The sequence below is a fragment of the Musca vetustissima genome, unplaced genomic scaffold (genome assembly GCF_032173495.1).
Source record: "Musca vetustissima isolate MV318-11 ecotype Yass unplaced genomic scaffold, APGP_CSIRO_Mvet_v1 utg34481, whole genome shotgun sequence".
NCBI classification, from domain to species: domain Eukaryota; kingdom Metazoa; phylum Arthropoda; class Insecta; order Diptera; family Muscidae; genus Musca; species Musca vetustissima.
The window spans coordinates 43,484-71,213 of record NW_026881151.1 but is presented as its reverse complement, the minus strand read 5'-3'; the positions used below and the strand labels follow the sequence as shown (position 1 = coordinate 71,213).

The 27,730-nt window shown below is 34.9% G+C and overlaps 1 protein-coding gene across 1 annotated transcript; it reads left to right on the top strand.

The window, feature by feature from the left end:
• Positions 1-3,248: 3,248 nt before the first annotated feature.
• On the top strand, positions 3,249-19,482 carry LOC133327182 (protein Skeletor, isoforms B/C-like; the record flags this gene model as incomplete). The annotated part of the gene is made up of 9 exons (XM_061535748.1): positions 3,249-3,360; positions 13,299-13,517; positions 13,579-13,779; positions 14,568-14,892; positions 14,981-15,195; positions 15,266-15,537; positions 15,605-15,735; positions 19,080-19,243; positions 19,306-19,482. Coding segments are annotated over 9 exons (1,816 nt in total), but the record flags the coding sequence as incomplete, so codon positions are not given.
• Positions 19,483-27,730: the final 8,248 nt, after the last annotated feature.

The window sequence follows — 27,730 nt, the reverse complement described above, 5'->3', positions numbered from 1 at the left end:
TGACTAATATTGAGACTATATGAAAACCTGTAGACTCAAGGGGAACAGAGAAAATTTTCAAAATTACGAAGGACTTTGAATTAATAAAACAAACGAAGAAGTACTTCAAATAATCGAGAAATCCAAATGATCGAGTTTACTTAATCTTATGTTTTTTATACCCTAGCCACACCCTTTGAAATTTGACCTCGAAATATTCACCTGGGGTCCCATAAAGTATATATATGCTTGATCAGAATAAAATTCTATGTTGGTACCTTCTCAATTTTGGCTAGCAGAAATTTTGGTTCTCTGGGTTGGCTTGATGGAAAATGTTCCTACTAGAAGTGATCAAATGTGGTATTTCGAGTTTGCGCACGTGTATCAACCAAATTGACTGTAATATTGTATTTTAGCTTCCGATTTAGTAGAAAATCTCCCTAAGTTTTTGTGTATGTTTATCAACCGAATTGGCTCTGATGTCCGCGTATAAATGGTAAAGCTCATTGGGTGTAAAATTCGACCCGATAATTCACCGTCGACGCAGATCGGCCCGTAGATCTTTCGGAGAATTTTTCTTTCAAACACCCTAAGAGCTGCCTCATCTGCTTGCGCAAGTACCCATACTTCTTATCCATATAATAGCACGGGTAGTATTAGCGTCTTGTAAAGTGTGAGTTTGGTATGGCGTGAGGTGGCCTTGTTTCTAAACTGCTTACTCAGATCAGTCAGATCATATATATATATATATATATATGTATATAATATCTTCCTATAGCCCCTATATAAATGTCCCGATCCTTTTTTCGGTATTACTATGTTTTTAAAAGAATTCCCTCATCGAAGTGGCTACATTTTGGCATATCGTAGGTGAATAAAATAGTTCTCTCCAGATATTTTATGTAATAGATTAATTTTGAACACAGACCATGTGCTGGAGGCAGACAAGACAGGCAGTCGAACGGACGATCGTTTCTAAATTGATTTCAAATTGTCTGAAATGTGTTTTATCGGAAACTGATTTGCTGCCTAAAGTTAATGTTTCAAGAGGCATAAAGTGTATATACCCCGACTGGCCTTACAATGAGGGTATACAAATTTCAGTGGTACTACTGCGTTCTATTAAAACATTTTTCTAGAACTCAAAACTTAAAAAAGTAATAATTATTGAAAGTTAGGTGGAGGGAGGTCGGCATTTTCGAGAACTTGAAGTACCACAGTAAAACCAATCCGTTTTGATAATATACCTCCATTCTAGGTTTAAAACCAGAGAGCGGAGCAATATAGTCGGACGGGGCCGACCATACGATACCCTACACAACAACCACGGAACTCTAACTATCTGCGGATATTTATTTCGAGCCTGGGTAATATTTCGTAATATTTGCACCCTCTTGACTGATTAGGGATCAACAGCACCTCTTACTTATACTAAAAAATTTCCGAATATTCCCAATATTCACTACAGCCCTTCCAATTACTTGTCCATATTCTCTTCACCGTGTGTTGTGTTGTGATGTTCAGCTTGTGGCCTGTAGATCTACTCGAAAAAAAGCACAAACAATTAAGTTTTCTGTCCACTTCATCCCAAATTTTGTATGTGATCTTCACCGAAAATTATAGGATAAATACGTAAGCACTGTAAATATTTACGTATAACTCCCACATCCGAGTACATACGACAATATTATTGGTATCAATTTAAAGGTCAACCACTTCTGCTGTTAACCACTTCTACTTTTAACTTCTCCTGTCCATGTCCTGCAGAGTAAATATATACGCCATGGAATACACATTTTGTCATTTTTCACACAAAAGCCATTTGACCCGATAATATAATGACCGATCTTTATCAAAACAGGCATGCTTATTCTTTGGCCCGATCCCCTTATTCATGTATAATTTTGCGATGTTCTGGCCATAATTGCGGTTTCTGGAGCGACCAGAAAAAACGACCAAAATTTAGTATTTGGTCCATTTCATTCCCTAAATATTAACCGATTTTTACCAAAATCAATAGACTTCATTGCAAAACCTACATTCAAAATTTCGTGATGATTGGTCCATAACTGTGGCCCGTATCGTGTTTACAAATTATAATAGACCGACGGATTTATTTCAGTACCATGTTTCGTAGAGCTCAAAGTTTCTGAATTAGCCGACTATGTATTACCTTCACATATTTGATTTATTAATGTCATTGCTATCGTATCATTCCAATGAAGGAATATCTGGATGATTTGAATCATCTGCCTTCAGTCCGCATTCGTATTTCCGGATCTGTTACGCCTCGCTTATTCACCACACGCCTTTTTTGATTCTCGATAATGCGATAAGTCTCAATTTCATCCAAATTTTCCACATAGAAATGTTTTTTCTTAACTTAAAAAAAATATCGATTTTTTGTTGAAAATGAATTTTATAATATCGTGGGAATGGAGTATCCGATCATGTCCGAAGATGGGAACCATTAGTCCACTCCTTCGTCTAAATGTTGATCTTTTTAAATCCAAGTTTTAAATCGGACACTTCGACTCGAAACATCGTAATTTATTCACCAATCACAGATTTATTGTCACTATTGACTATATATGTCCATAATCTCTGGTACATATACCAATTTCGAAACATTATAACTGGACTCCTCACTGGAACATCGGAATCCTAAAATTCCAACGGTGTTAGAAAGAGTACATGTCTGGCTCTCGTATGAACTAGGATTATTGACTTCGCACAACAATTAACAAAATGGCGGAACTTTGAATTTTTTTTTTTTGGAAAATCGCCTATTTTTTACCACAAACTAAGTTAAAAAATAAGGAAGTTCTTCACCGATTGCCTTTATCCTAGTTCATACGAGAGCTATACACTCCCAGAGAAACGTGTCAAAATTTGGAACCGATTGGATTATTAGTTTTTGAGTTATCGTGCCCGCCATTCGCAAAAGAGAAAACGCGTTTAAAGTTTGAGAAGCCTTTTAGACGTCACTTGATGCTGACACGATAAATCGGCTATATCTTCAAGAGTTCTTGAGATGTTCACTTGACTTTTTGTAGGGACATTCTTGAATTAGTGTAGATTCGAATTAAATCAAAAACATTTTTGACCCCGAGAATGGGGGGGGGGGGGTCCCCTTAAATCATTAATAATTTAAAGACCTTACATCTCAAACCCAACAAAGTATTGCATTCACAATTTATTTACTCAATGATTCAATGTTGATATTTTTTCTCACTCATTTTCTTCTCTTCTTTCTTTTCTAATTCCAGTGAACCACCCATATTGAAAGCCCACAATAATACGGACATTATACTGCGTCTTCCCATGGGCAAAAGGATTAAGGATATAAGATGGCTCTCAGTGTGGTGCAGACGTTTTACGGTATTTATTTTTTATTTTTTCTCACTGTTTATTATTGTTGTTGTTGCTGCTGCTGTTGTATTCTTTTTCTGCTTACTTTTTATTGTGGCGTGTCCTTTGTAGTATTTTTTTCGATTTTTTTTGCAAAATGTACTTTTACTACGGGGTTCTTCGTTGATTTTTTTTAACATTTGTTTTGTTGTGGTTATTGTTCGTGTTTACACAATTCTGTTTTGATTTTTCTGATTCTCCAGAGTATTTTGTTATTGTGTGTGTGTTTGTGGTAGGTGGATATATATGTGGTTGGAGAGAATAGATGTATATGTTCTATATATTTTTAAGAAGATTGTAGTTTTGGTTTTTCCTTTTCAAAAAACTGTTAATAATTGCAAAATCCTTTTTTGTGGTTATTTACCGGAAAAACTTTCAATTTCTTTTTGAAGGTCATTGCTGTGTTGACTTTTTTTGGAAGGGAGAGAATTTGACAAATTTACATTTTTTTGAAGATGAACTTGAATATTTTTGATTTCTGTTATAAATTTTGATTGAGTAATACATGATGGGCATAACTCATCAAGACTTTATTTCTACAAGGTATGATAAATATGTAAATATGAAAATATATTTTTTAACAAAAAGGAGAAAATTAATAGCTCCAGGAGTAGAACATAAGTTCAATAAACATCAGAGGCCCCTTAATAGGGCTGCCGAGTCATGACATGCAGATTCCAACTACAACCTAATTTTTAGGACCACTCCGACTACGAAGCCGACTACAATATAAAATATATGTATATCTATACACTAATATTTGCTAAATGTTCCCAATATATAACCACTTCCGAATGGACCCCAAAAATGGAAACTGTGCGTAGATTTTAAACATTCCATTTAAAAAACAAATAGGTATTTTTAAGATCTAACTGATAACTTTTACGTATTGGTTCATGTTCTAATATTATCTGTCGAGAGTGGATTTATTTGTTGGACCCTACACAGCAAATTTGGCCGAATCTGCAACTTAGCCTTTTAACATTTATTATTCTGGATCATCCCATTTTCGGAATTTTAAAGATTAAAGGCGTCATATCCAATAGAAGACCCCGTAATTTGACAATTAGGGTTTTTAGATGAAAAATACTTCATCGCAGGTAATGTTCGTGTAAAACCATGCATTGGCATAACTTAGCTGCATTTTCCAAATGAATTTAATTTGACATTCTAGTTTTGGGGTCCTTAAACGGCCTGTGTATTAGAACTTTTTATCGGGATAAACTTCATTGTGAGGATTTATTTGACATTAATGAAATGGAATTAACAATTTAAATCGACTGGGATGCCGATATACAGTACAATGTAATTGTAATATTATTCGAATACGACTTCAAAATATGTTATAGATTTTGGTTCGGGGTTCAAACTCGATACTGAAAAGCTTGCAAATAACCAGGACTCTTGGCAATATAAAAAAAACAAACAAAATCGAAACGTCAATAAGATCTCTATCCTTGATAATGTCAAAATATTGATAACCTCACACACTAGCATAAACATGTAATTTTTACGATTTGAAGAAATTTTTTTTTTGATTTTTTTTTAACTTAAAGAGAGCTTGTGGTGAAAATAATGAATAAATTTTCAAATGCATGGTTTATTATAGATTAAATGTGAGGTAGGTTTTTTTAATAGATATATGTCAACATTTGGTTCAAAATCCAGGTACCAAGGTATCATATTTCAACTTGATCTAGGCCAGGTAAATATTGGTTCAAATCGGATAGTTTGGTTCAATCGCATGATATTTATACCCTGCACAACTATGCTGTCAGGGTATTATAGCATTGTGCAGCGACAAGAGTTTGTAAGTTTGTAACGCCACGAAATATTGGTCCTAGACACACCTTTAAGTATACCGATAGTCATATCTCGACTAGCTGAGTCGATCTAGACATGTGTGTCCGTCCGTCCGTCTATCCATTATAATTTGTAAACACGATACAGGCCACAGTTATGGACCAATCTTCACGAAATTTTGCATGTAGGATGGGTTCTGGTCAATGAAGACCCCTATTACTTTTTGTAAAGATCGGTTTATATTTATGGACCAAATACTAAATTTTTGTCGTTTTTTCTGGTCGCTGCAGAGGCCGCAATTATGGCTCTAACATCGCAAAATATTACGCGGAGAAGGGGATCGGGCCAAAGAATATGCAGGTTGAAATGGACCCTGACTTTTGTGTGAAAAATTGCAAAATTTGTATTCTTTGGCTTTTATATTTACTCCTGAAGGACATATACCCAAGAGTTTGACAAGAGTTGAAAGACCACGTTTCAAGATGTTGTCTTCCACTTGGTCTTTTCCTCAAATTCGTGGCCTTCCCCTTCTGCGGGAACCATCAGTAGGCTCGCTTTTATATGCCTTTTGAGCTGTAGTCGCTGCAGCTCAATACGACTGACTATGTCGATGTCCGCGCATAAATTGTAATGCTCTAGGTTCATTCGACGCCGGTATTCACCGTCGACGCAGATCGGCTCGGAGATCGGAGATCCCCAAAACGCCCCAAACGCCTCATCTGCTTGCGCAAGTACCCATGCTTCAGATCCATATAACAGCAAGGGTAGTATCATCGTCTTGTATAGTGTGAGTTTGGTCTAGCGGGAGGTGGCCTCGTTTCTAAACTGCTTACTTAGACCATATTAGCATATGTTGGGCACCCCAATCCTTCTCCGAATTTCAAAACTGATGTCAAAATTGATGTCAGCTTGGTCTTCTCGCCGAAATTGAAATACTTAATAATGATCTAGAATATACCGAACATAATCCAACAAGGTCGCGAAATGCAAAATTACAGTCACTTCATATTGTCTAAATTTATGAATGTTCTGTTGGAAAATGTGCCTAATACCAAAATACCTATAATAGTGCTGGAACTTTATTTGAAAGCTATATCTAAAGATCGACCGATTTTCCACACATGAAAGTCCCCACATATAATGACCTTTCCTGATCATATTGGTCAGAAATATATGCCACATAATGATAACCAAAAATATGTATTTACAGCCAATTCCAAATACCGAAAAATCACGATACTATTATTACGAATTTTGGAGTCCTTCAGAACAATTTTCGTCCGATTTGGCACTAATTTTATATTTTGTGTTCTCCTCCTTGGGGATGTCAATTCTTCCAAACAGAAATCATCATTATCGGTTCACGTTGTGGTGCAGCTCAAACTTAATTTTCGATATTTTAAAGGTTTTACAGCCGAAGTGGCTGTAACGGGTGATTGAAGGGTGAAACATATTTTTGCAGAATATTGTATAGATCCCATGTAACAGTATAACAGTCAAACCTTTAAAAATGCCTATAATTGAGTTATAGGTATTTTTAAAGGTTTGACATTCCAGGTTGTTAAAGCATAATAGGTTCCTCCCCATTATAGGTATTTCGAAAAGTTAAACCGCATTTCACCCCCGAACTGACTATAATTTGGTATTTCGGATTCATGGTGAATAAAAACCTCTAACAAGACATATTTCAATATGGGTCCATGTTCGGTATGTTGAAATTCCCAACCCGGTTTTCCAACTTAGTAGCATACAATGTACAATGAAATAGCCACTATATAAATTCTCAATCGATTTAAAGAATTTTGAATACACGCCGAATGTTCGATCAAACTTAATCAATTTTTGACGTAAAATTGCGATTATCGGGGTATTTTTCGAAGTTGACTTCCATATGGTTTCTCCCTACTTTCGGCGTTTTCAAAAATTGTGTACACGTTTTCAAACCGAAATGCCTTAATGTATATTTTGGGTTGTCATTGGTTAGATAATCTTCCAATCAGAAAAAAATCAGTGTCGGTCCACCACTATGGATAGTGTCTAGTAGCTACTAATTTTTAGTATTTTGAGGGATTTAAAATAGTTTTTCCATTGAATTTACTGTAATTTAGAATTGTGGATTTTAATATTTTACAAAGAAGGCTTCGGAAGGGTATTGGAAAAATATTGCCGGTATAGGTCCACTTTTTGGAATATTCCCGTCATTCACTGTAGCATAGTTCCACGTGGGCATGGAAACATGATTGCAAATAAATGCCAGTATCCCTATGTTGGATAATATAAATAATTCCGACCGATCGAACGTAACGCATTTTTTAATCGCTTTTATCAACACCAGTTGTTTTCCAAACAGGTTTAGATGATCTGAAGTACAACGTTTTATTTGCTAATAATATTTTTGGCATTTCATATAGATTCATTTTTGATAGAAATAGCCTCATCGAACTCATCTTCCTGATGATTTAAAAAAAATTATTTTCCAACTCAAAATACCAACATTGCCAATAAGGATCACTTGTTTCACTTAAATCTCCTTCACCGCAATTTATGATTAATTACAATTTTCGTTTACATTTTGCCTTTGCCAATTTCAAATCTTAAATAAATATTCGAAGTAATTGCCGGTCAGGAGGAAGGAGCTGCAGTTAATCCTTTCATTGTATTCAAATTAATTCAAATGAAAAATAAATAAAAAAAATACAAAGAATGAAAAGCAACCTCACAGTGTAGATGAATATACCAAACAAAAACAACTACGACAAAAAAAAACTATAGCCTGATTACTTTGTAATTAAGGATGCAGTGGCAGTTCCGCAAAAAATAACAAAAACAAGAAACCAAAAAGAAAAGAAATAAAAAATAACGCTGGTTAACAAAGAAAATATGTTGGGATTTTATTGGTATGAGGGCGATGGATTAAAGGAGGATACGGAATTGGGTAAACATTTTAAAGATGGCGTCGTCGTCCTCCACATCGTCACGTCGTCGTCGTCATTTCTTGTAGTAATAATAAAATTTACGGCAGACATTTTTGATTAATACAAGTGCTACTCACTGAAACAGCAAAAGCACTTTACGATGTATGAATATACATACCGACACACCTACAAGCATACTCATGTGGCCAATACACTTATAAGGGTATATAAGGATTTTATACAAATATTGGTCTCTGTGTGTGTGTTAAATTTGAATACATAAAAACAAAAGACCAACAACAAAATGAGGAAACCAAAATACTACGAATCGCTTACACATAGCCCCACTCACCCACTGAGCCAAAGAAGAAAAAGGATATTTTGTTGTTGTTGTTTGTGTTTTGGTTTACAAATGCCGCATTGTGTTTGTGCTCCCCCAAACACACACACACACATACATACACACTGAAATATGTAAGGAGATGTTAGATTCAAAATTTGAGAATTCCAAGAGGCTCCCCATTTAACAAAATATTACTCACCACTAGTGGTGAATTTTTATTCCGTAGAAAATGAGAGCGAGCTTTTTAATCGAGATGAGAGAATTTGACAAAGCCCCCACCCAAATTATTACAAGGACCAACCAATTTCTTCCTTTGCCCTTTCCACAACAGCCTTTCCCCCACCACTCACCTTGCTTGGCAGTTTTAAATATGAAAGAAAATGCGCGCGCATTTCCTTTGCATTTGTATTGGTGGAGCAGAGTTGTTGTTGTTGCTGATTTTTTCCCTTATGTCGACTCTTGGAATCCATTCAAGTTTTACGAAATATCAAGCTATGTGCAATGGTGTATGTGTGTTATGTACCACCAACAAAAAAACCTGTATATAAACGTAATTAAAGTTTATATATAAAATGAAAGGAATCCCCCTTACCCACCTGCCTTCTCACACAAAGGCAAACAAGCAGCCAACCACTCATAATATGTATATATGGAACATAGTCCCATATTAACTGAAACTAAATCAGACATTTATTTATTCTGGTGTATTTACACACACAGACGTGCTCTCACATACTCCCACATACACATTAATATATTTACATAAATATCCAGGAGCATTTCATATGAATATATATTTTTATATGCAATATTTTTATTTATAGATACAAATGTGCAAACATGCAATTCCGTACGCCGAACCACATACCGCCTCCATCTCGGCTAGGAGTCGACCCCGCATACATAAATGCATGTTGCAAAACTTTTCTATGAGCTTTTCTTGTTAAATTATCATTATGAATGATAATTTTTTCGTCGTCGTAGTTGTTGTTGTTGTTGCTGTTATTCGTGCATGCATTTTTTTAATGATTTATTTTAATTGCTTTTTATGCGTTTGTGTGCGTTCCCACGTTATGGTTCTGTAGACAGTGACAGTATTTTTTATAAAGTGGGGTAATGGGGAAATTTAAAGGCAAATTTTGGTGGAATATGAAGGAAGGGATTATATTTAAAATTTTGAGAATATTTTAATTTAGCGTATTTTGGATTATATGAAAATTTCGGATTTCAAAAGAACAATTTTTATTTTTAAAGACTTTCCGTTTAAAATCTCACGGGAAAATTACATTCCGAAACGTTTGAGTTTAACTACTTCTACGTACTTCTTGCATTTTATGTATTTTGAATGCCCGGCTCATGGTGGAGGTAGGTTTAAATATAGTCACTTTATTTGGAAAATGCGGGTAAAGATATCTATAAATGAGACAAAAAGTTCGACCCGACATTTTATCTTTATTCTTACATATGCTCACATATAAATACCCGGTACCATAAGGTGGAGTGTGTGTGTTGAAATCATGATAGAGCTGGTAATGTTTAAGATAGATCTTTGAAATTTGACACATACATTGCTTTTACTCCTAGGATGTCCGGTATTTAAAATGGTATATATCTGTCAACATTTTGGTATAGCCCCCAATATTCTGTATTTTGGGAATTTTTTGACGGAATTGACTGTAATTTGGTACATTAAGCTTCCATTGGGCAGCAAATCTATCTGCCAAAATTATTGATATGTGTCCACTTTTTGCGTTAGCCCACATTTAAAGTTACTCCCCATTATTCGGAATTTTGGGAAGTTTGGAAACGGTTTTTTTTTAATCAATTGGATATAATTCGGTATTTTCAGAATTAATTGGGTGACACATTAACGATGGCCCAATTGTTCAGTATTTTTTGAGGATTTTTGACATTTTGGGCACGTTGTCAACCAAAGCTATAATTTAGTATTTTGAATATTCAAACAAATCTTCCAATCAATATCTATTAACATTGGCCTCAAATTTTAATATTGTGGAGAGCACTTGGGCACTTTATTTAACCAAATTGACATTTATATTTTATTTTGAATTCACATTAGATAACAAATGTTCTTGCCAAAAATTATAAATATTTGCAATTTTTTTTTGCAATTTTTTTACCAATCATTGGTTTGGGAAAATGCAACTATACAGGGTGAGGTAAAAAAACTGCAACCAACTTCAGACTGCTGTCATTCGTTCAAAATATTCGTCGTCCAAACAAAATTATCGTGTTTACTTGCCAAAGAGGTCAGCTGAAAATGTACACCTTCGGTTGGCCACCAGAAGTTAAGAGCCGGCCATGGTGTGGTGTGGGCCGCCATAACAGCCGATGGTCGCTCTCCGCTCGTATTAATCGACCATGGCATCAGAATAAATGCCGAATATTATCGCGAAAATATTTTGGAGAGTGTATTAAAGCCGTGGGCACGCAAACATTTTGGCCTCAGACCTTGGACATTCCAACAGGACTCAGCACCATCGCACTCAGCACCCGCCACCCATGAATGGTTACAAAATGATGTTCCTCGCTTCATTTCCAGCGCACAATGGCCATTAAAATCTCCGGATACCAATCCGTTGGACTATTGTGTCTGGAGTATTTTGGAAAGCAAAGTTGGCACTAAAAAATACCAAAGTGTCGCTTACCTCAAGCAAGCGCTTCGCCAGGAATGTGCCAAAATACCGCAGAGCGACATTCGGGCAGCGTGTGACGGTTTCATTGGTCATTTGAAGGCCATAATTCGTGCCAAAAGTGACCAATTCCAACAAATCTAAACATATTCTAAAATTTGGTACTATTTCCGACATTTTTTGCTCTCATTCAAAAAAATTTAAAGAAAATTTAAAAATTATGGCGCTTGACTTGTTTGTGTTTTTTTTTTATCACAACCTGTAATATTAAAATCGGGCAAAAATTAGACGGTTTTTTAATATGGAACTATGTACAAACATTGACCTGTATTGGAACATTTTTATGAAAATATTAATCACCCTCCAAAAGCACGGAATGCTACATTACTGTCACTTTGGTGGGCAAGTTTTATCTGTGTTGTGATTACGAAAAATGGATGGACATGCTCTAATCGATATGGGACTCTCGACTACAATTTTGAGATGTTGCAAATGAAATAACAAATTTAATATACATTCTATACTTTATCATAAAGGGTCGAACGTCCATATCTGGAGATGCAAACATTTGAAACGAGACTTACGGTAAATTAGATGAAATTATCTCCAAAGCTAGGGCTTCCAAAGCCTTTGTTCCAGACGGCATTTCTATGTTCATGTCAAATAAGCTAGGTGAAACCGAACTAAGTTATCTGACCAAAATTCTGCAATTATAAGTTTCGGATATTCGACTGGTTTTTATACCCAAATCCACTACTTTTTGGGAATCCTACCGCCCGATTTATCTTCATTCGCAGGCAACCAAGATTACGGCTTTTATTCCTAAAATAATATCTTCTAGATGTACATGGACGTGGTTTCAGGGAACCATGGACCCTAAAAAAATATCTTTAAAACGATTCTTTAAAAACTTCACTCTGAAAAAATACTTTTTAAAAAATCTACACGAAATATAGACCCTGAAAAAATATTCGTCTACAACAGCCTACGACCACAGCCTTACTCGGTAGGGCTGTTACAACAACTTTTCAAGTAATAACAACCAAAACTGCGAATGACCCTAATGAGTATTGACTCCCTAAACAGGCCATTTTGGCAGACTTATATTTGTTTAAGACCTCTGATTCTGTCGATAAGCGACATCACGGTGCAAAACTACCCATTTCTTCACAAGATTTTTAACTTTTTAACCAAAAGTTTTTGTAGCATAAATATCACTAACGCGAAAATATTCAGCTACTTAGGGACTAACTCCTGCCGGGAGCGTCATCCTCAAGTATTCACTACAAAGTTACTTCAGTAAATATAGAGTTGGTCATTTCTGTCGAAGGTAGGCGTATCTCCATTGTCCATAATCAAAAAAATTCTTGAAGTGGTTTCCATCGCACTATAATTACTTCAATCTGAAAATGAAAGCTAGGAATAAAGTTTTAAAAGCCCTGGTTAGCTTCTCATGGAACAAAATTAGGCGACGTTGGTCCCATGACATTATGTTGCACTAGACATCTTAGCAACCGTTAGAGAATAACGCAGTCGGAATTGCAAAGGGTTGTGTCCGGATAATGAGCATCAATCATTTCCAAAAGAGGCCGGGACGCTGTCGTCAAGGAACTATAGTGAAAGCATTAAATACGTCATTGGACGTCAACAGAGCGTCGATAGCGAACTCCATGTAATATGTGCATCTTCGAAACGGTCTTCGAAGATAAAAACGTGTTTTTTTTAAAATTGTCAAGCGAGAATTAAGAACAGATTTTAATTCTCGCTCGAAATGCCCTAAAAATATTTTTAAGAAATCCAAACTCTAATATTAAATGGAATAGCTACCCAAGGATGTACTATAGATGCAGATTCTTTTTCTTTATATTCAATAGAAAATGTTCTATAGCAATAAAAAAAAAATAGTAATAAAAAACGACCCATAAACGGCCATAAACTTCAATTTCGGACAGTAATTTCCATTGTTGCACAACAAAAATCTGAATATAGTAATATTTTAAATTCCTCTCGAGAGCGACTTATTCCCAGAAACAGGATTTTCTGCTGACAGCAAAGCCCTCAAGGCATGCATAATTGATTCTATTGTCCATCCTGTCCATTCCACGTCCTTAGTGAGAGCTCTTAATTATAAAAATGTTCTTATTTTTTGTTTAAAGTAAAATAATTCAAAAATGTACTCTCTTTTAATTCCAGGTCGATTTTGGTGAAGTCTTTATACCGCCCGGTTTGGATGTGCCGAAACCCCGAGTTCTGCCCGAATTCAAACGTTTGGCCCATGGTCTGCGTTCGAGTAACATTAGTGTATTGGATGCCAAAACATTTTATATACCTAATTTGCATTATGATGGTGCCGGGCCGGATGCCTATTTCTGGGTTGGCAATGGATCGGAACCCAACATTATGGGTATTAAGGTAAGGAAAAAGCATTTAAAAATATTTCTTCAATTTAAAAAAAAAATTGATCTTCCAAAAGGTACCCAATGAAATTGGTTCATTGGAGCCCCTGCGCGGCTATCAAGGTGAAGATATTGAGATCCAACTGCCTGGCAAATGGACGGTCTACGACATTGATTGGCTGGCTGTGTGGTGTGTTGAATATCGTCATAATTTCGGTCATGTCTATATACCCAAGGATTTGGATGTACCACCGGCATTGGGACAAACGAAAATTACCGTAAGTCGAAAAAAGAGATTTGAAATCAAAATTAATTGTGGGTGTATTGAGTTTTGTTATTAGTTAACCCTCCCTATAACCTCGTTTAGTTGTTAAAATCCCCTTATTAAGAAACCCTTTATTAAAGAACCCCCCTGATTTAGTTACCATTAATAATTTTCCTCTCATCCAGCCATCCATCCGACCATCCATTCTATTGCCATCCCAAAGCATTGTTTTTTTTTTTGCATTAATTCTCAATGTCATTTAACAACCAGCCAACAGCAACATTATGCCATAATCATCTGTATACTATTCTCTATTATTATCTATCTTTTGTATTTAACAACAACAACAACAAAAAAAATGAAAAAAAATCAACAACAACAATAATAAAAATTAATAACCAACCACTCAAATCAAACAAATCGCCCAACCGACCAATCAATCAAACAAAACCATCGCTAACCAAATAAAAAAATTAAATAACTCATTAGCCTCCATGGTGGTACTCTCCTGTAAGTAAATACCGATTAGTTAATGCTTACTAAAAAATCTCCAAAACTTAGTATTTAGTTAAATGCAAACAAATGTACAAATCTACACACCCAAGAACCGAACACTCACATCCACTCTCTCTCTCTCACACACACATGTATAAACGTACAAAATTAGTATTGAAGTTGAAAATCACTGAAATCACAATTTTTTGAAATATTTTTTCTGGAATTTTTATTAATTTAAAAAAAAATTAATTATATCTCCTCTTTATTTTAATATCTTCCACCTCTCTTTCTGTCTCCCTTTAGACCACAACAACACCCCGCCCAGTCTATTCGAACTGCCGTGAAATCATACCGAACAAGTTGCAAGTCAAATGGGAATTGCAGGGTGAATATTTACAAATCGATTTGCTTGGGCGCATTAGCGAAGATCAGTATATGGCCTTTGGTTTATCCGGAGCCAATGGTAGAGCTCAAATGGCCCAATCGGATGTTGTTGTAGCCTTCTATGATACCACCGCCAGAGTGTTCCGGGCCGAGGATTATTTCATCACTGACCTGTCGCAGTGTGATGGTCAAAATGGTGCCTGTCCCGATGAGAGATTGGGTGGACGTAATGATGTTGTTGTCTGTAAGTGTTTACCGAACTATGTTCAAGGTTCTCAAATATAAATGTTGAGGGGTAATACATTTCCTATTTTTCTTTCAAATACCTACAGTGAGTGGTGACCGCAAAAATGGCGTGACCAGCATACGTTATCGACGCCTCTTGCAGACCAATGAACCAATTTATGATATGCCCATACCCACAGATCGTGAGGTGTCCGTCATTGCGGCCATTGGTCCCCTAAACAGTCGCAAGGAGGCTAATGCCCATACACACACCGGCAGTGATCATGTGGTCGATGATGTGCGCATTAATTTCTCCTCAAGGGTAGGTCAAAGAATAAAATCACTTTCGATTTTATGAAAATTAAAATAATTTTTATTTTTCAAACTTACAGTCCGACAACACCTGCAAGCTATCTCTGTTCACGGTGAAAGATGAATCCGGCCCTAAGCCATGGCCAACACGTAAAATTACCAATGAATATACATTTACCGCACGCATTGGACCCACCGGTGGTAAACGTGGTTATACCCCGATTACTGGCATCCCCTCATGGGGTATTGCCTGGTACATTAATGATTTGCTGATACCTGAGATCACCGTGGAACGTGGCAAAACTTATGAATTTATTGTTGAAGGTGGTGATATAGCCGCACAACCAGCAAGGTAGGGGAAAATGCAAGCAAATTACAATTTGAATTTTTTTGAAATATATTATCGTACTTTGTTACAGATACCATCCATTTTATATTACCGATTCTCCCGAGGGAGGTATTGGACAAAAGACTGGCTTGGAATTAAGCAAACAAAAGGCCTATGCCGGTGTTGAGTTCGATGAAGATGGCAATCCCATACCAACAGCATGTAAGTTGAAATCAAACAACAACAAAAATCCACGCCTTATATGGGGCACTTGAAAAAATATTCTTTAAAAAATCCACGCCTTATATGGCTTTTGCGCAGTTTTTTCCAATTTGAAAGACCATTTTCGGCAATTTTGTCTTCGACTTGATCGGGGGGAGTGGCCTTGCTTTTGAGTTGTTAGCTCAGCATCTGTTGGTCATCACAATCCTTGTGCCAGTTAAGTTATCCTGCATAACCGTATTAATTTTGAGGAAGTGCCAAACGCAGACATGGCTTTATACACCTCTGAACGGATAGGACTGTCGAATGCGGCTGAAGCCGCATTGGTATGGTCCAATAATGTCATTGACCATTGGCTTCAGTCGTTCACACAGTACGCTGGATAGCACTTTATATGCGATGGGAAGGAGACTTATTCCTCTATAGTTGACACATATCGCGTTGTCTCCTTTTTTGTGCACGGGACACATGATGCTGAGGTTCTAATCATTGGGCATGCATTCTTCTAACCAAATTGTACTAATCAGCTGGTACGTGCTCCTTACCAGCATCTGACCACCAGTCTTGAATAGTTCGGCTTGTAACCCATCGGCACCGGCTGCTTTATTATTCTTCAGCCGATTGATTGATATTCTGACTTCACTTGGCTAGGTTCTGGGGTATCTTCTTCACCGCCACTATTTGATACCACAAGTTTATCAAAATACTCCTTCCAGATCCTCAGCACGCTGCCTGTATCTGTCACTTGGTTTCTTTCTTCATCTCTACAGGAGGATGTGCCTGCACCAAAACCTTCGGTTTGGTAGAATTTTCGGACTTCATTCTGACTCCTGTACATCTCGATATGCTCACGCTCACGTTTTTCTTGTTCTTCCTTCTTTTTTTCTGAAAATACGTTTCTCCTCCCTCCTTTTCTCCCGATAATTCTCCAACGCATTACGTGTTGTTACTGTCTGCGGGGTTGCCTTATACACTGAGTTTTTCTCATCAGTAGCATTACGACACTCCAGATCGTACCACGGATTTCTTGATGGTGGTCTATGGTACCCAAGTGTTGCTTTTGCTGCAGTTTGTAGGGAGTGGGCAATTCTCTGTCATTGTGATTCTATATCATTATCGGGACAAGAAGTGCCTTCGTCAAACAGGTGAGTAAGCTGAGCGGAGTAGGCCTCGGCTATCTGTTTTGTTTGCAGCGTTTCGTCGTCAAATTTCCGTGTTACATTAGATTGCACCTTTGCTGCTACATTAAGACGTGTGTGTACCTTGGATGCCACAAGGTGATGGTCCGAATCGATATTTGCTCATCGCATCGATCGAACGTCTAAAACACTGGATGAATGCCTTGCGTCTATTACAACATGATCGATTTGATTTCTCGGTGTTCGATCGGGAGAAATTCAAGTGGCCTTGTGTATATCGAGTTGCTTGAATCTGGTGCAGCTAACTACCATGTTTTTTGCTGCCGCGAAGTCAATCAACCTCATGCCGTTGTCTGATGATTCTTCATGGAGGCTGAATTTTCCGACGGGCGCGGCCAAAGATATTTTCCCTTCGGATTTTTGTATTAAAATCTCCTAGCAGAAATTTAATGTCATGGCCAGGGCAACGATCAAATGCTGTTTCTAGGCACTCGTAAAATATGTCTTAGGACTGATGTAGAAGAACTTCGTTTTTAGGCGGATTATAGTAATTCGCTCATCTACTGGAGTGAATCTGGAGACGAGGTCTTTTATTCTCCTGTTAACCATAAATCCGCAGCCAAATTCGCGTCTTGTTTCATGACAGCTATAATACAGGGCGTAATCATCTGATTTACTTACGCCAGACTGATGTAGAAGAACTTCGCTTTTATACGAATTATAGCAATTCGCTCATCTACTGGAGCGAATCTCGAGACGAGGTCTTTTATTCTCTTGTTAACCATAAATCCGCAGCCAAATTCATGTCTCGTTTCATGGCATGGCAGCTGTCATATGCTGTTTCCAGGCGATCGTAAAATATATCTGTGGTCTGTTCATCTTTGCCTTCGGTCAGAGCAAGGGCGCAAATGAGACTGATGTAGAAGAACTTCGCTTTTATACGGATTATAGCAATTTGCTCATCTGCTAGAGTGAAGCTGTAGACGAAGTCTTTTATTCTCCTGTTAACCATAAATCCGCAGCCAAATTCATGTCTCGTTTCATGGCAGCTATAATACAGGGCATAATCATCTGATTTACTTACGCCAGTGCCTTTCCATCGCATTTCCTGTAAGACAAAAGCGAACACTGCGCCTATTCTGTACAACGTGTGCACATTCCAATTGCATATTCGCAGATCGTGGTCCTTTATACGTTTGCGGGAGTCTGTCAACATTAGGTGGGTTTGGTTTTCTTTTTCGTTGCTTTTTCATAGTAAGATAGGGTTTCCGAGTGTGGGTAACGCGCCTTTTTTTATACTTTTTATGGTCCTTGAAAAAAATATTCTTTAAAAAATCCACGCCTTGTTATGGTCCTTGAAAAAAATATTCTTTAAAAAATCCACGCCTTGTTATGGTCGAAAAAATATTCTTTAAAAAATCCACGCCTTGTAAAGGGAATTGAAAAAATATTCTTTAAAAAATCCACGCCTTGTTATGGTCCTTGAAAAAAATATTCTTTAAAAAATCCACGCCTTGTTATGGTCCTTGAAAAAAATATTCTTTAAAAAATCCACGCCTTGTTATGGTCCTTGAAAAAAATATTCTTTAAAAAATCCACGCCTTGTTATGGTCCTTGAAAAAAATATTCTTTAAAAAATCCACGCCTTGTTATGGTCCTTGAAAAAAATATTCTTTAAAAAATCCACGCCTTATATGGGGCACTTGAAAAAATATTCTTTAAAAAATCCACGCCTTATATGGGGCACTTGAAAAAATATTCTTTAAAAAATCCACGCCTTATATGGGGCACTTGAAAAAATATTCTTTAAAAAATCCACGCCTTATATGGGGCACTTGAAAAAATATTCTTTAAAAAATCCACGCCTTATATGGGGCACTTGAAAAAATATTCTTTAAAAAATCCACGCCTTATATGGGGCACTTGAAAAAAAATATTCTTTAAAAATCCACGCCTTATATGGGGCACTTGAAAAAATATTCTTTAAAAAGTCCACGCCTTGTTATGGTCCTTGAAAAATATTCTTTAAAAAATCCACGCCTTGTATAGACCTCGAAAATATATTCTTTAAAAAATCTACGACTTGTATAGACCTCGAAAAAATATCCTTAAAAATCTACGCCTTGTATAGACCTCGAAAAAATATTCTTTAAAAATCCACGCCTTGTTATGGTCCTTGAAAAAATACCTTCTTTTGCCTTTCAGCCGGCCGTTACTGTGAATGGGTCCACAATACCATTGATCGATCAGCTGAAACGGAAACCTTTGAGGAATATATGAAAACCCTGACACTGGTGTGTGAAGAAGGTGAACCAGGCTATTTGAATTGGACTGTGCCAATGGATGCCCCCGATACTCTATATTATCAGGTAAGATTTTGATAAAGAACCAGAACTAAGTATTCCTAACCCCCCTTCCATTTCGTTTACAGTGCTTTACCCACAACAATTTGGGTTGGAAAATCAATGTGGTGAATAGTGGTGCCTCCAGAGGAGGCTTTATAACAACGATGTCAACGTTATGGTATGCCATTACGATGAGTTTGGCTGTCATCGGTTTTAATTTGGCGCTGACACACAATCAAGGCTTCGGGCCACGCATTGCCTGATAGTAATCAAATGACAATAATGTTTGCAGATTTTTTCGTTTACTCATTTCATTCTTTAATTTTGTAATTTATCAGAGTTTTTCTTTTGTAATTTTTTGCTAGATAGGAAATTGGCAAATGAAGGAAGCTAGGATGGTTAGGAGATGATAATAATGACAATAATATTTAATTATCAAAATAATGACAATAATGAGTTAAGTGTTAAGATGATGATGGGGGCGGGAATAAAAGTTAATTACAAAGAATTTTGAAATTTGAAAAAAAAAACTAAAAATAATATCATAAACCGTAACTGGCATCAATTATTAGAATTTTAGGTCCTTGGCAAACAAAAATTCAAAACTAAATATTTTAAAAAGATGATAAAAAAATAATTTTTCTTGGAACAGAATAAAATAGCATATCAAACTCTGATAAATTATGAACACAAAACTAAATTTTATTTAAAACAAATTTTCAAAAAAAGCCAGGCTATTATTATTTTTTTCGAAATACTTTCTAGAAGCAAAACATATCTTGACAATAATTTTTAAAAGAAGATAACAATAAATAATGAAAGAAACTGAAATGAAGAAACACAAATGAAATGATGCACAACATAAAAAACAAAAAATGGGGCTTATTAAAAAATATATATTAACACATACATATTAATATGTATTAAAAAAATTATATAAATTATAAAAAATTAGTAATAAAAATTTTTTTTTTTTTATTATTAAAATTTTATTTCATTATTTTTTTCTATAAATAATTGTAAACTTCAGCATGTAAGTCATCGTTATATATGTAACTATAAAAAATATACACAACTTTCTTTTCTTATTTTTAATTACATTTTTTTCTTATACTTTTTTGAAATAAATATTTTTTTATATATTTCTAAATAATGTCTAACATTTTCCCTAAAATTTTTTAAATCATATTTTTTTATATAAATAAAATGTTTGTTCTCTGTTTTTAGAAAAAAAAATAAAATAGAAAAAAATTCAAACTCTGTACAATGTTTACTTAAGACAAAAAATTAATTAAACAATTAATGACAATAATTTTTTTGTAAATATTAAAAAAACAAACAAAATCAGAAAAAATGCAATGAAATGTAATTCCCTGACAATAAACAACACAATACAACTTAAGACAATAACAACAAAAACAATAAATAATTATATAATTAAGAAATATACACATAACACAAAACTGTGCTACAAAATAATTCAAATAAATAAAACCGATAACAAGGTACACAGAATAAAATTTTGTTTTTGGAGAGTATTCAAATTTAATTTATTTTAATATTGACATTAATTTAAAAGATAAAAATATGTAAACCTATTATAATTTTTTTAAAAAGGTAATATATCCCTATGGATACATCATGCTAACAAATATTCCAATCTCTCGTTCTATTTTTCTTGAATCATATATATATATATATATATATATATAGACACTGATAAATTTCGAAAAAAAAAACCTTTTCAATATGAAGAACTGCCAGATTCGTCTAAAATACCGGAGATCCCATAAAGTATATAAATTCTTGATCAGAATATGAATATTTTTAGAAGCGCGTTTCGGCATTTCGAAGGTCTTCGCTGCATTTTCCCACTGAAGTGGTTGACTACTCACAAAGGGGTGACAAATACAAGTTTTCTTTTTAAATAGATTGATGTGGTGATATTTAAACCTACACATACATTCTTATAAAAATCAAAATATATGGGAGTACAATTATACTAAATTTTGGACCTTGATACAAGGAATACTCCTTAACTCATTTTATTTTATTTTTTAAATTAGCTAAGTTCTTAGGTACAGCGGTTTTTTCTTCGAATCTATCTGCTTCAGACTAAGGAAATGTAGACGAACGTAAAAGTTAACTTTTAGATTTGACTAAAAACTCGAATTTTCTATCTTTCGATTTTGTCAAACATGTTCAAAATCGATTTTCGAACTTTAAAGACTAATGCAAAATCGAATGGGCTTTGTGAGGAAATCGACTTGACGATTTCCTCAAAGATCAAAAGTCGACTTAGACTTGTTATTACAGAAAGCCGATTAATCGATTAGTTGAAAGTCGATTTACTTACTACTTCAGACTTTAGTCCAGCTTTAACTGATTCCGCTTCATGTACAGCTTTCTAGGCATGTGTCCGCTTCAAGTTGCCTCAGCAGGCTTTCTACAATTAGACAACATTTTATAGGCAACACAGTACTTACCATGGGGTATTGGTTTATCGTCTTGTTTCCCTCATCGAAAATCCCTTCTCCGACCTTGGTTTCTTCTTTAATTTTTCTCTTTACAATCCCATCATAATTTTTTTCTACATTCTGGAGACCGACTTCTTGTTCCTGATTTGCAAAATCCGTTTCGACATCTTCCTTTTTCTTCAGCTTGTCCATAGATCCTGCCTAGGGATAAGTAAATCGACTTTCGACTAATCGATTAATCGACTTTTTGTATTGAAAAGTCTAAAAGCCGATGTCGACTTTTGATCTATGAGAAAATCATAAAGTCGACTTTTCAAGATCGACTTCCTATTTTCTTCATAAATACTTGGTTTATTATCACAAAGCTCAAATTGCCCAAAAATTAAACTTTTCAGAACTTTACTTTATCTGTTCACATTAATTCATATAAAAAAAATCAAACTTTTAATCAATTTTGCTGAAGTCAATAAAAGTCGAAAATCGAATTTGTACAGTTTTGACAAAATCGAAAGATCGAAAAGTCGCCTTTTTAGTCAAAGGCAAAAATCGAAAAGTCTTAATGTCGACCACGTATCACTGATCCTGCCTCACTCAACTACGGGGTTTCCTTTTGTTTCTGCTTTTCATAGACTTCTCGTTCTAACCCACGAATTATCGAAGCATTATCCAGTGGTCTACCCACCGCTGAACTTTTACTGACCAGTACCAATGGACTGTCGCCATAAATTCCCTCCACAGTGAGGGCTTGCGGGGGCTACTACTTCCTTATTTTTATTTTTTATTTAATTTGAAGATCTGTGGAGAGTTTTCCCATCATGCACGTAATGAAACTGAACAACAACTGTCTTATCAGCGTTGCATGTAGGATTTTAGACTTTTATCTTAAAATACTCCAACGATCATATCTTCTGTAATACAAAATTTTGTTCAAAGTAATTTGAACATGCCGGCAAATGGCAGAAGAGCTGAAAAATTAAATTTCTGTTCAAAGCATTTTGAACAGTTGTTATAATTTGACAAAAATCGTTTATTTTTATATGAACTATATGACTTTATTTAACATGCTTCGGAATGTCCAAATATGCACCGTTTTGTTGTATGATTTGTTGCCATTTTAAAGGTAACTTCATAATGCCTCTCTGTATCCTGGTTTGGCCACCGTTTGAGGTGCTTTAGCGCTCTTTGATCACGATCGTTTTTGCACAGTGTTTGTGATCCATTTCTCATCACCAGTCACCATCCGTTTAAGAATTGAGTCTATCTCATTCCGTTTGGTCAAGGCTTCGCAGATGGAAATTCGATCCTTCCTATTTTTTTCTGTTAATTGGTGTGACACCCAAACACCGAGGTTCTTTTTTAATCCAGCTTTGTGTAAATGCTCTAAAACAGTTTTATGGTCGATTTTTAGCTCCTGGGCGATGTTACGAATGCTAACATGCCGGTCAACTTCAATTATTTCTGCGTTTTTTCAACATTTTTATAATGAATTTCTTTTTTCCCAACATAATATTACGGTATGATTAAAATTTAGAAATCAAGTTTTTGCGATACCAAATTTTTTGTATCAAATTAGGACCAACGGCACTTGTGAACTGAAATTTCCGTGAGGCGCACCAGTGTTTGTTAAATTTGGCTTAAATTTAAATTTCTGTTTGAGATATCTAGAAATATGTATTTCATTCTTTATAAGAAAAATAATTTTATATAGAATTTGCCATGTCAGTATATATATATATATATATAAATGTATATGTACGCAATATGTGCATGTCCCTTTCTTAGAATACATGTAAAACTTATTATAATCATGGAAAAACCACTACTTTCCCCAAAAAAATTAAACATTTCATAAATATCAAAACTATTTTCCTACTTCGCTCTACTTTACCACTTTTTGGGATCGTGTTTTCCTCTCTCTCTCTCTCTCTCTCTCTTTGGAAAAAACAAATGTATTACTCCAAGAAAAAGCACCACCATTCATTGTTCGGCGGTGTTTTGTTTTGGTATCGTCCTCTGTCTCTACCCTCACTGGTGGTTGTTAGTTTCGAAACCGTTTGTTTGTTTACTGCTTCTCTTGTTTACAACTGCGGTCTCTCCACTCACTCTGTATTTCAGACACTGTTACCAACCTCTGCATTGGTGTTTCAAAATTCGCATATGCATTTTCCAAATTATTTCGATAGAAATACCAAATACAATATAACAAATAAATGTTGAAACGAGCAAAAAGATCAACCGAAAGTTTAACATTGTATAGGATTGTTATTATAACGCTAAGAAAGAAAATGTATGTAAGTAAGAAAAATCATGACAAGACAAACAAACGAAAGACTGGCGTATATTTGAGTTGATTTTAATTTACCAATTTATTAGGGGGCGAAATAAATTTTTCAGAAAAATTTTCTAGATAAAAACTAAATAAAAATATATTTGATTTTCTTTAAAAAATATGCACCACATAATCAAATATTATTTGTCTTATATTTTAGCATATATATTCCCAAAACGGATATTTACTTTAAATTCATATACTTCAATTTGAATGTTCTCATTGGTGTATAAAAGAAAAAAACGAATTATTAAAATTTACTTGCAGCACTGTGTAAATTTGTTCATGCCATCATGAATTAAAATAAATAAACACATTGACAAATAATTACAATTACAATAAATTATACATATTATAACAATAATAAAATATATCATAATTCTGTGCTCAATTATAGAAGTACTAAACATCAAATATAAATATGAATAAATAAATAAAAAAATAAATGAAAGAAAAAAAACATTTTCCCTCAAATCCTGTCACATTTATTGAAACAAAAAAAAACTACATATAAATATGAAATATAAATAAATTGTACATTTTTTCTCCTTCGCCAGTGCTCTACAAAAAAAAAAAAAAAAAAAAATGAAACAACATTAGAAGAAAATTATTAATATTTATTAACAAATAATTGACTTTTTGCGTGAATACACGACAATAAATACTACATTTTCTCCAGCATAAAAAATTTACTCATTATAAAAGATTTTGACATTCAACATTTCAACACTAAGGAAACAAAAATAACATTAAAATTGTAAGTGATAGGAATTACTAATTTAATATATTTTTTTGTCTTATCAATGTATATATAGAATGTAATAAAATAATATATAAAAACATAATTAATATATGTTATCGTGGAAGTGTACACATTAATACATACATATGCATGCATCATCCTTTAATAATCTTGTCACATTGTTAACGTGTTTATTTTTTCCCCGTTGAGTTTTTGTTAATGATTTTGTTAATGTTTGGAATTAATTTTATTAAAATATAAGAAATATCGGAATTTCTGATTTTTTATGTATGTTAATTTTGAATTATAACACCGCTAATTACACTGTGCGATACGAAAATTTTTCAGGGGTTCTAATGTACCAATTCTGTTTAGTTGGAGTCTCTGGACCACGAAAATACCATTGGTTTTTCTGGGTCATTTCGAAAATTAATTTTATAACGGTAAATATAGAGAAAAACGTGGTTTCATGGATTTTCTATTTGAAACTTGAATAACTTATTTACTTTCAAAACGGATGTATATTATTCTTTTTATAGTTTTGTTTTTCCGTTTGTAACGCATCGAAATATTCATTTCCGACCCTATAAAGTATATATATTCTTGATCAGCGTAAAATTCTATGACGATTTATGCATGTCCGTCTGTCCGTCTGTTGTAATCACTCTAGCGTCTAAACGAATTTAGATAGATCGCCGAGATTTTGCATAGAGTCGTCTTTTGTCTGCAGGCAGGTCAAGTTCGAAGATGGGATATATCGGTCCACGTTTAGGCATAGCTCCCATATAAGGGTACCCCCCAATTTTCGGTATTTTGAGGTTCTTGATCTCGTTTTACAACCGAATTCGCTGAAATTTGGTACTTTGAGTTCTTATTGGGTAGCAAATGTCCCCACCAAAAATTATAAATATAGGTTAATTTTTTCGGATAGCCCCCATATAAGGGTAACCCCAATTTTCGGTATTTTGGGGATCTTGAGCGCATTTTGCAACCGAATTCGCTGAAATTTGGTACATTTGGTTCTTATTTAGCACCTAATATTTACGCAAAAAATTATAAACATAGGTCCACTTTTTCTGATAGCCCCCATATAAGGTTACCCCCAAATTTTCGGTATTTTGAAGTTCTTGAGTGCGTTTTTCCACCGAATTCTCTGAAATTTGTTACTTTGAGTTCTTAATGGGTAGCAAATGTTCCCACCAAAAATTATACATATAGGTTCATTTTTCCGGATATCCCCCATATAAGGGTACCCCCAAATTTTCGGTATTTTGGGGATCTTGAGCGCATTTTGCAACGGAATTCGCTGAAATTTGGTACATTTGGTTCTTATTTAGCACCTAATATCTACGCAAAAAATTATAAACATAGGTCCACTTTTTCTGATAGCCCCCATATAAGGGTACCCCCAAATTTTCGGTATTTTGAAGTTCTTGAGTGCGTTTTTCCACCGAATTCACTGAAATTTGTTACTCTGAGTTCTTAATGGGTAGCAAATGTTCCCACCAAAAATTATAAATATAGGTTCATTTTTCCGGATATCCCCCATATAAGGGTACCCCCAATTTTCGGTATTTTGGGGATCTTGAGCGCGTTTTTCATCCGAATTCGCTGAAATTTGGTACATTTGGTTCTTATTTAGTACCAAATATCTACACAAAAAATTATAAACATAGGTCCACTTTTTCTGATAGCCCCCATATAAGGGTACCCCCAATTTTCGGTATTTTGGGGATCTTGAGCGCGTTTTTCATCCGAATTCGCTGAAATTTGTAACATTTGGTTCTTATTTAGTACCAAATATCTACACAAAAAATTATAAACATAGGTCCACTTTTTCTTATAGCCCCCATATAAGGGTACCCACAATTTTCGGTATTTTGGGGTTCTTGAGCGTTTTTTTCAACCGAATTCGCTGTAATTTGGTATTTTGTAGTCGTATATGGTAACAAATCTCCCTACCAAAAAATATTAATATTCACCCCCTTTTAGAGGTAGTCCCCATATAACCCCCTTTTTTATTTTAAAATACTTAGCTGATTTTTTCCGTGTATTGGGGTTATCCCATATAGCTGTATTCCACCATAGTAGGGGAGATATTCGGTAGACGAAATTTTCATTTCATACCCCTCATAGTATGGAATTCTAAAACGATTTAGTCGATTTAGCCATATGTTGTAATAATTTTTCTCTCGGAGGATATCGACATAAAATCTAAAACGTGAGGTTTGAGAATGAACTGTATCGACCCGCATTTAGGACCAGGTCCTATATAAAACATCCTACCTATTTATTTAATATTTAACGTGATGGACGGTATTGGGATTCGAAACTAAAATATTAGCTTAGAACTTGAGCTACATCGGCCCTTAATTAGGCCTAACCCCTTATATAATGAAAACACCAAGTAGTTGCTAATTCCTACACAATGTTGTCAATATTGGTCCCGCTTTAGTATGCCTCATATATAATATTGCCCTCTAAATTGGAGTGTTTTCAGCATTTTATACACATGTTTCACCGTACCATGCGTTAATAATATATGTCAACATGTTAGGGTTTTGAGATTTTAGGAAAACCCCCATTGAAATTGCTGAATTTTCTATTTGGTTTACAACAATCGATTGGAAGAATTGTAGTTATATGTATGTTCCCTATGTTTTCATTTCAAAAATTTGTCAATATTTCTATGGTGGAGGGTATCCAAAGTTCGGCCCGGCCGAACTTAACGCTTTTTCACTTGTTTTCTTTCGAAGAGTACAATTTTTCCTTTCAAACATGATATATATTTGGTAAATCGGTTGAGGATTGGCTGAGTTACAGCGGTTGAAATATTTCCTTTAGAGAATATGCATAGAATCAATACAAAAATGTGTATAAGTCATCCATTTTTTAACTGATTTTGGCCTTGTTTCTAAACTGCTTACATAGATCATCGTAGCTTCTTTTGGCCATCACTATTA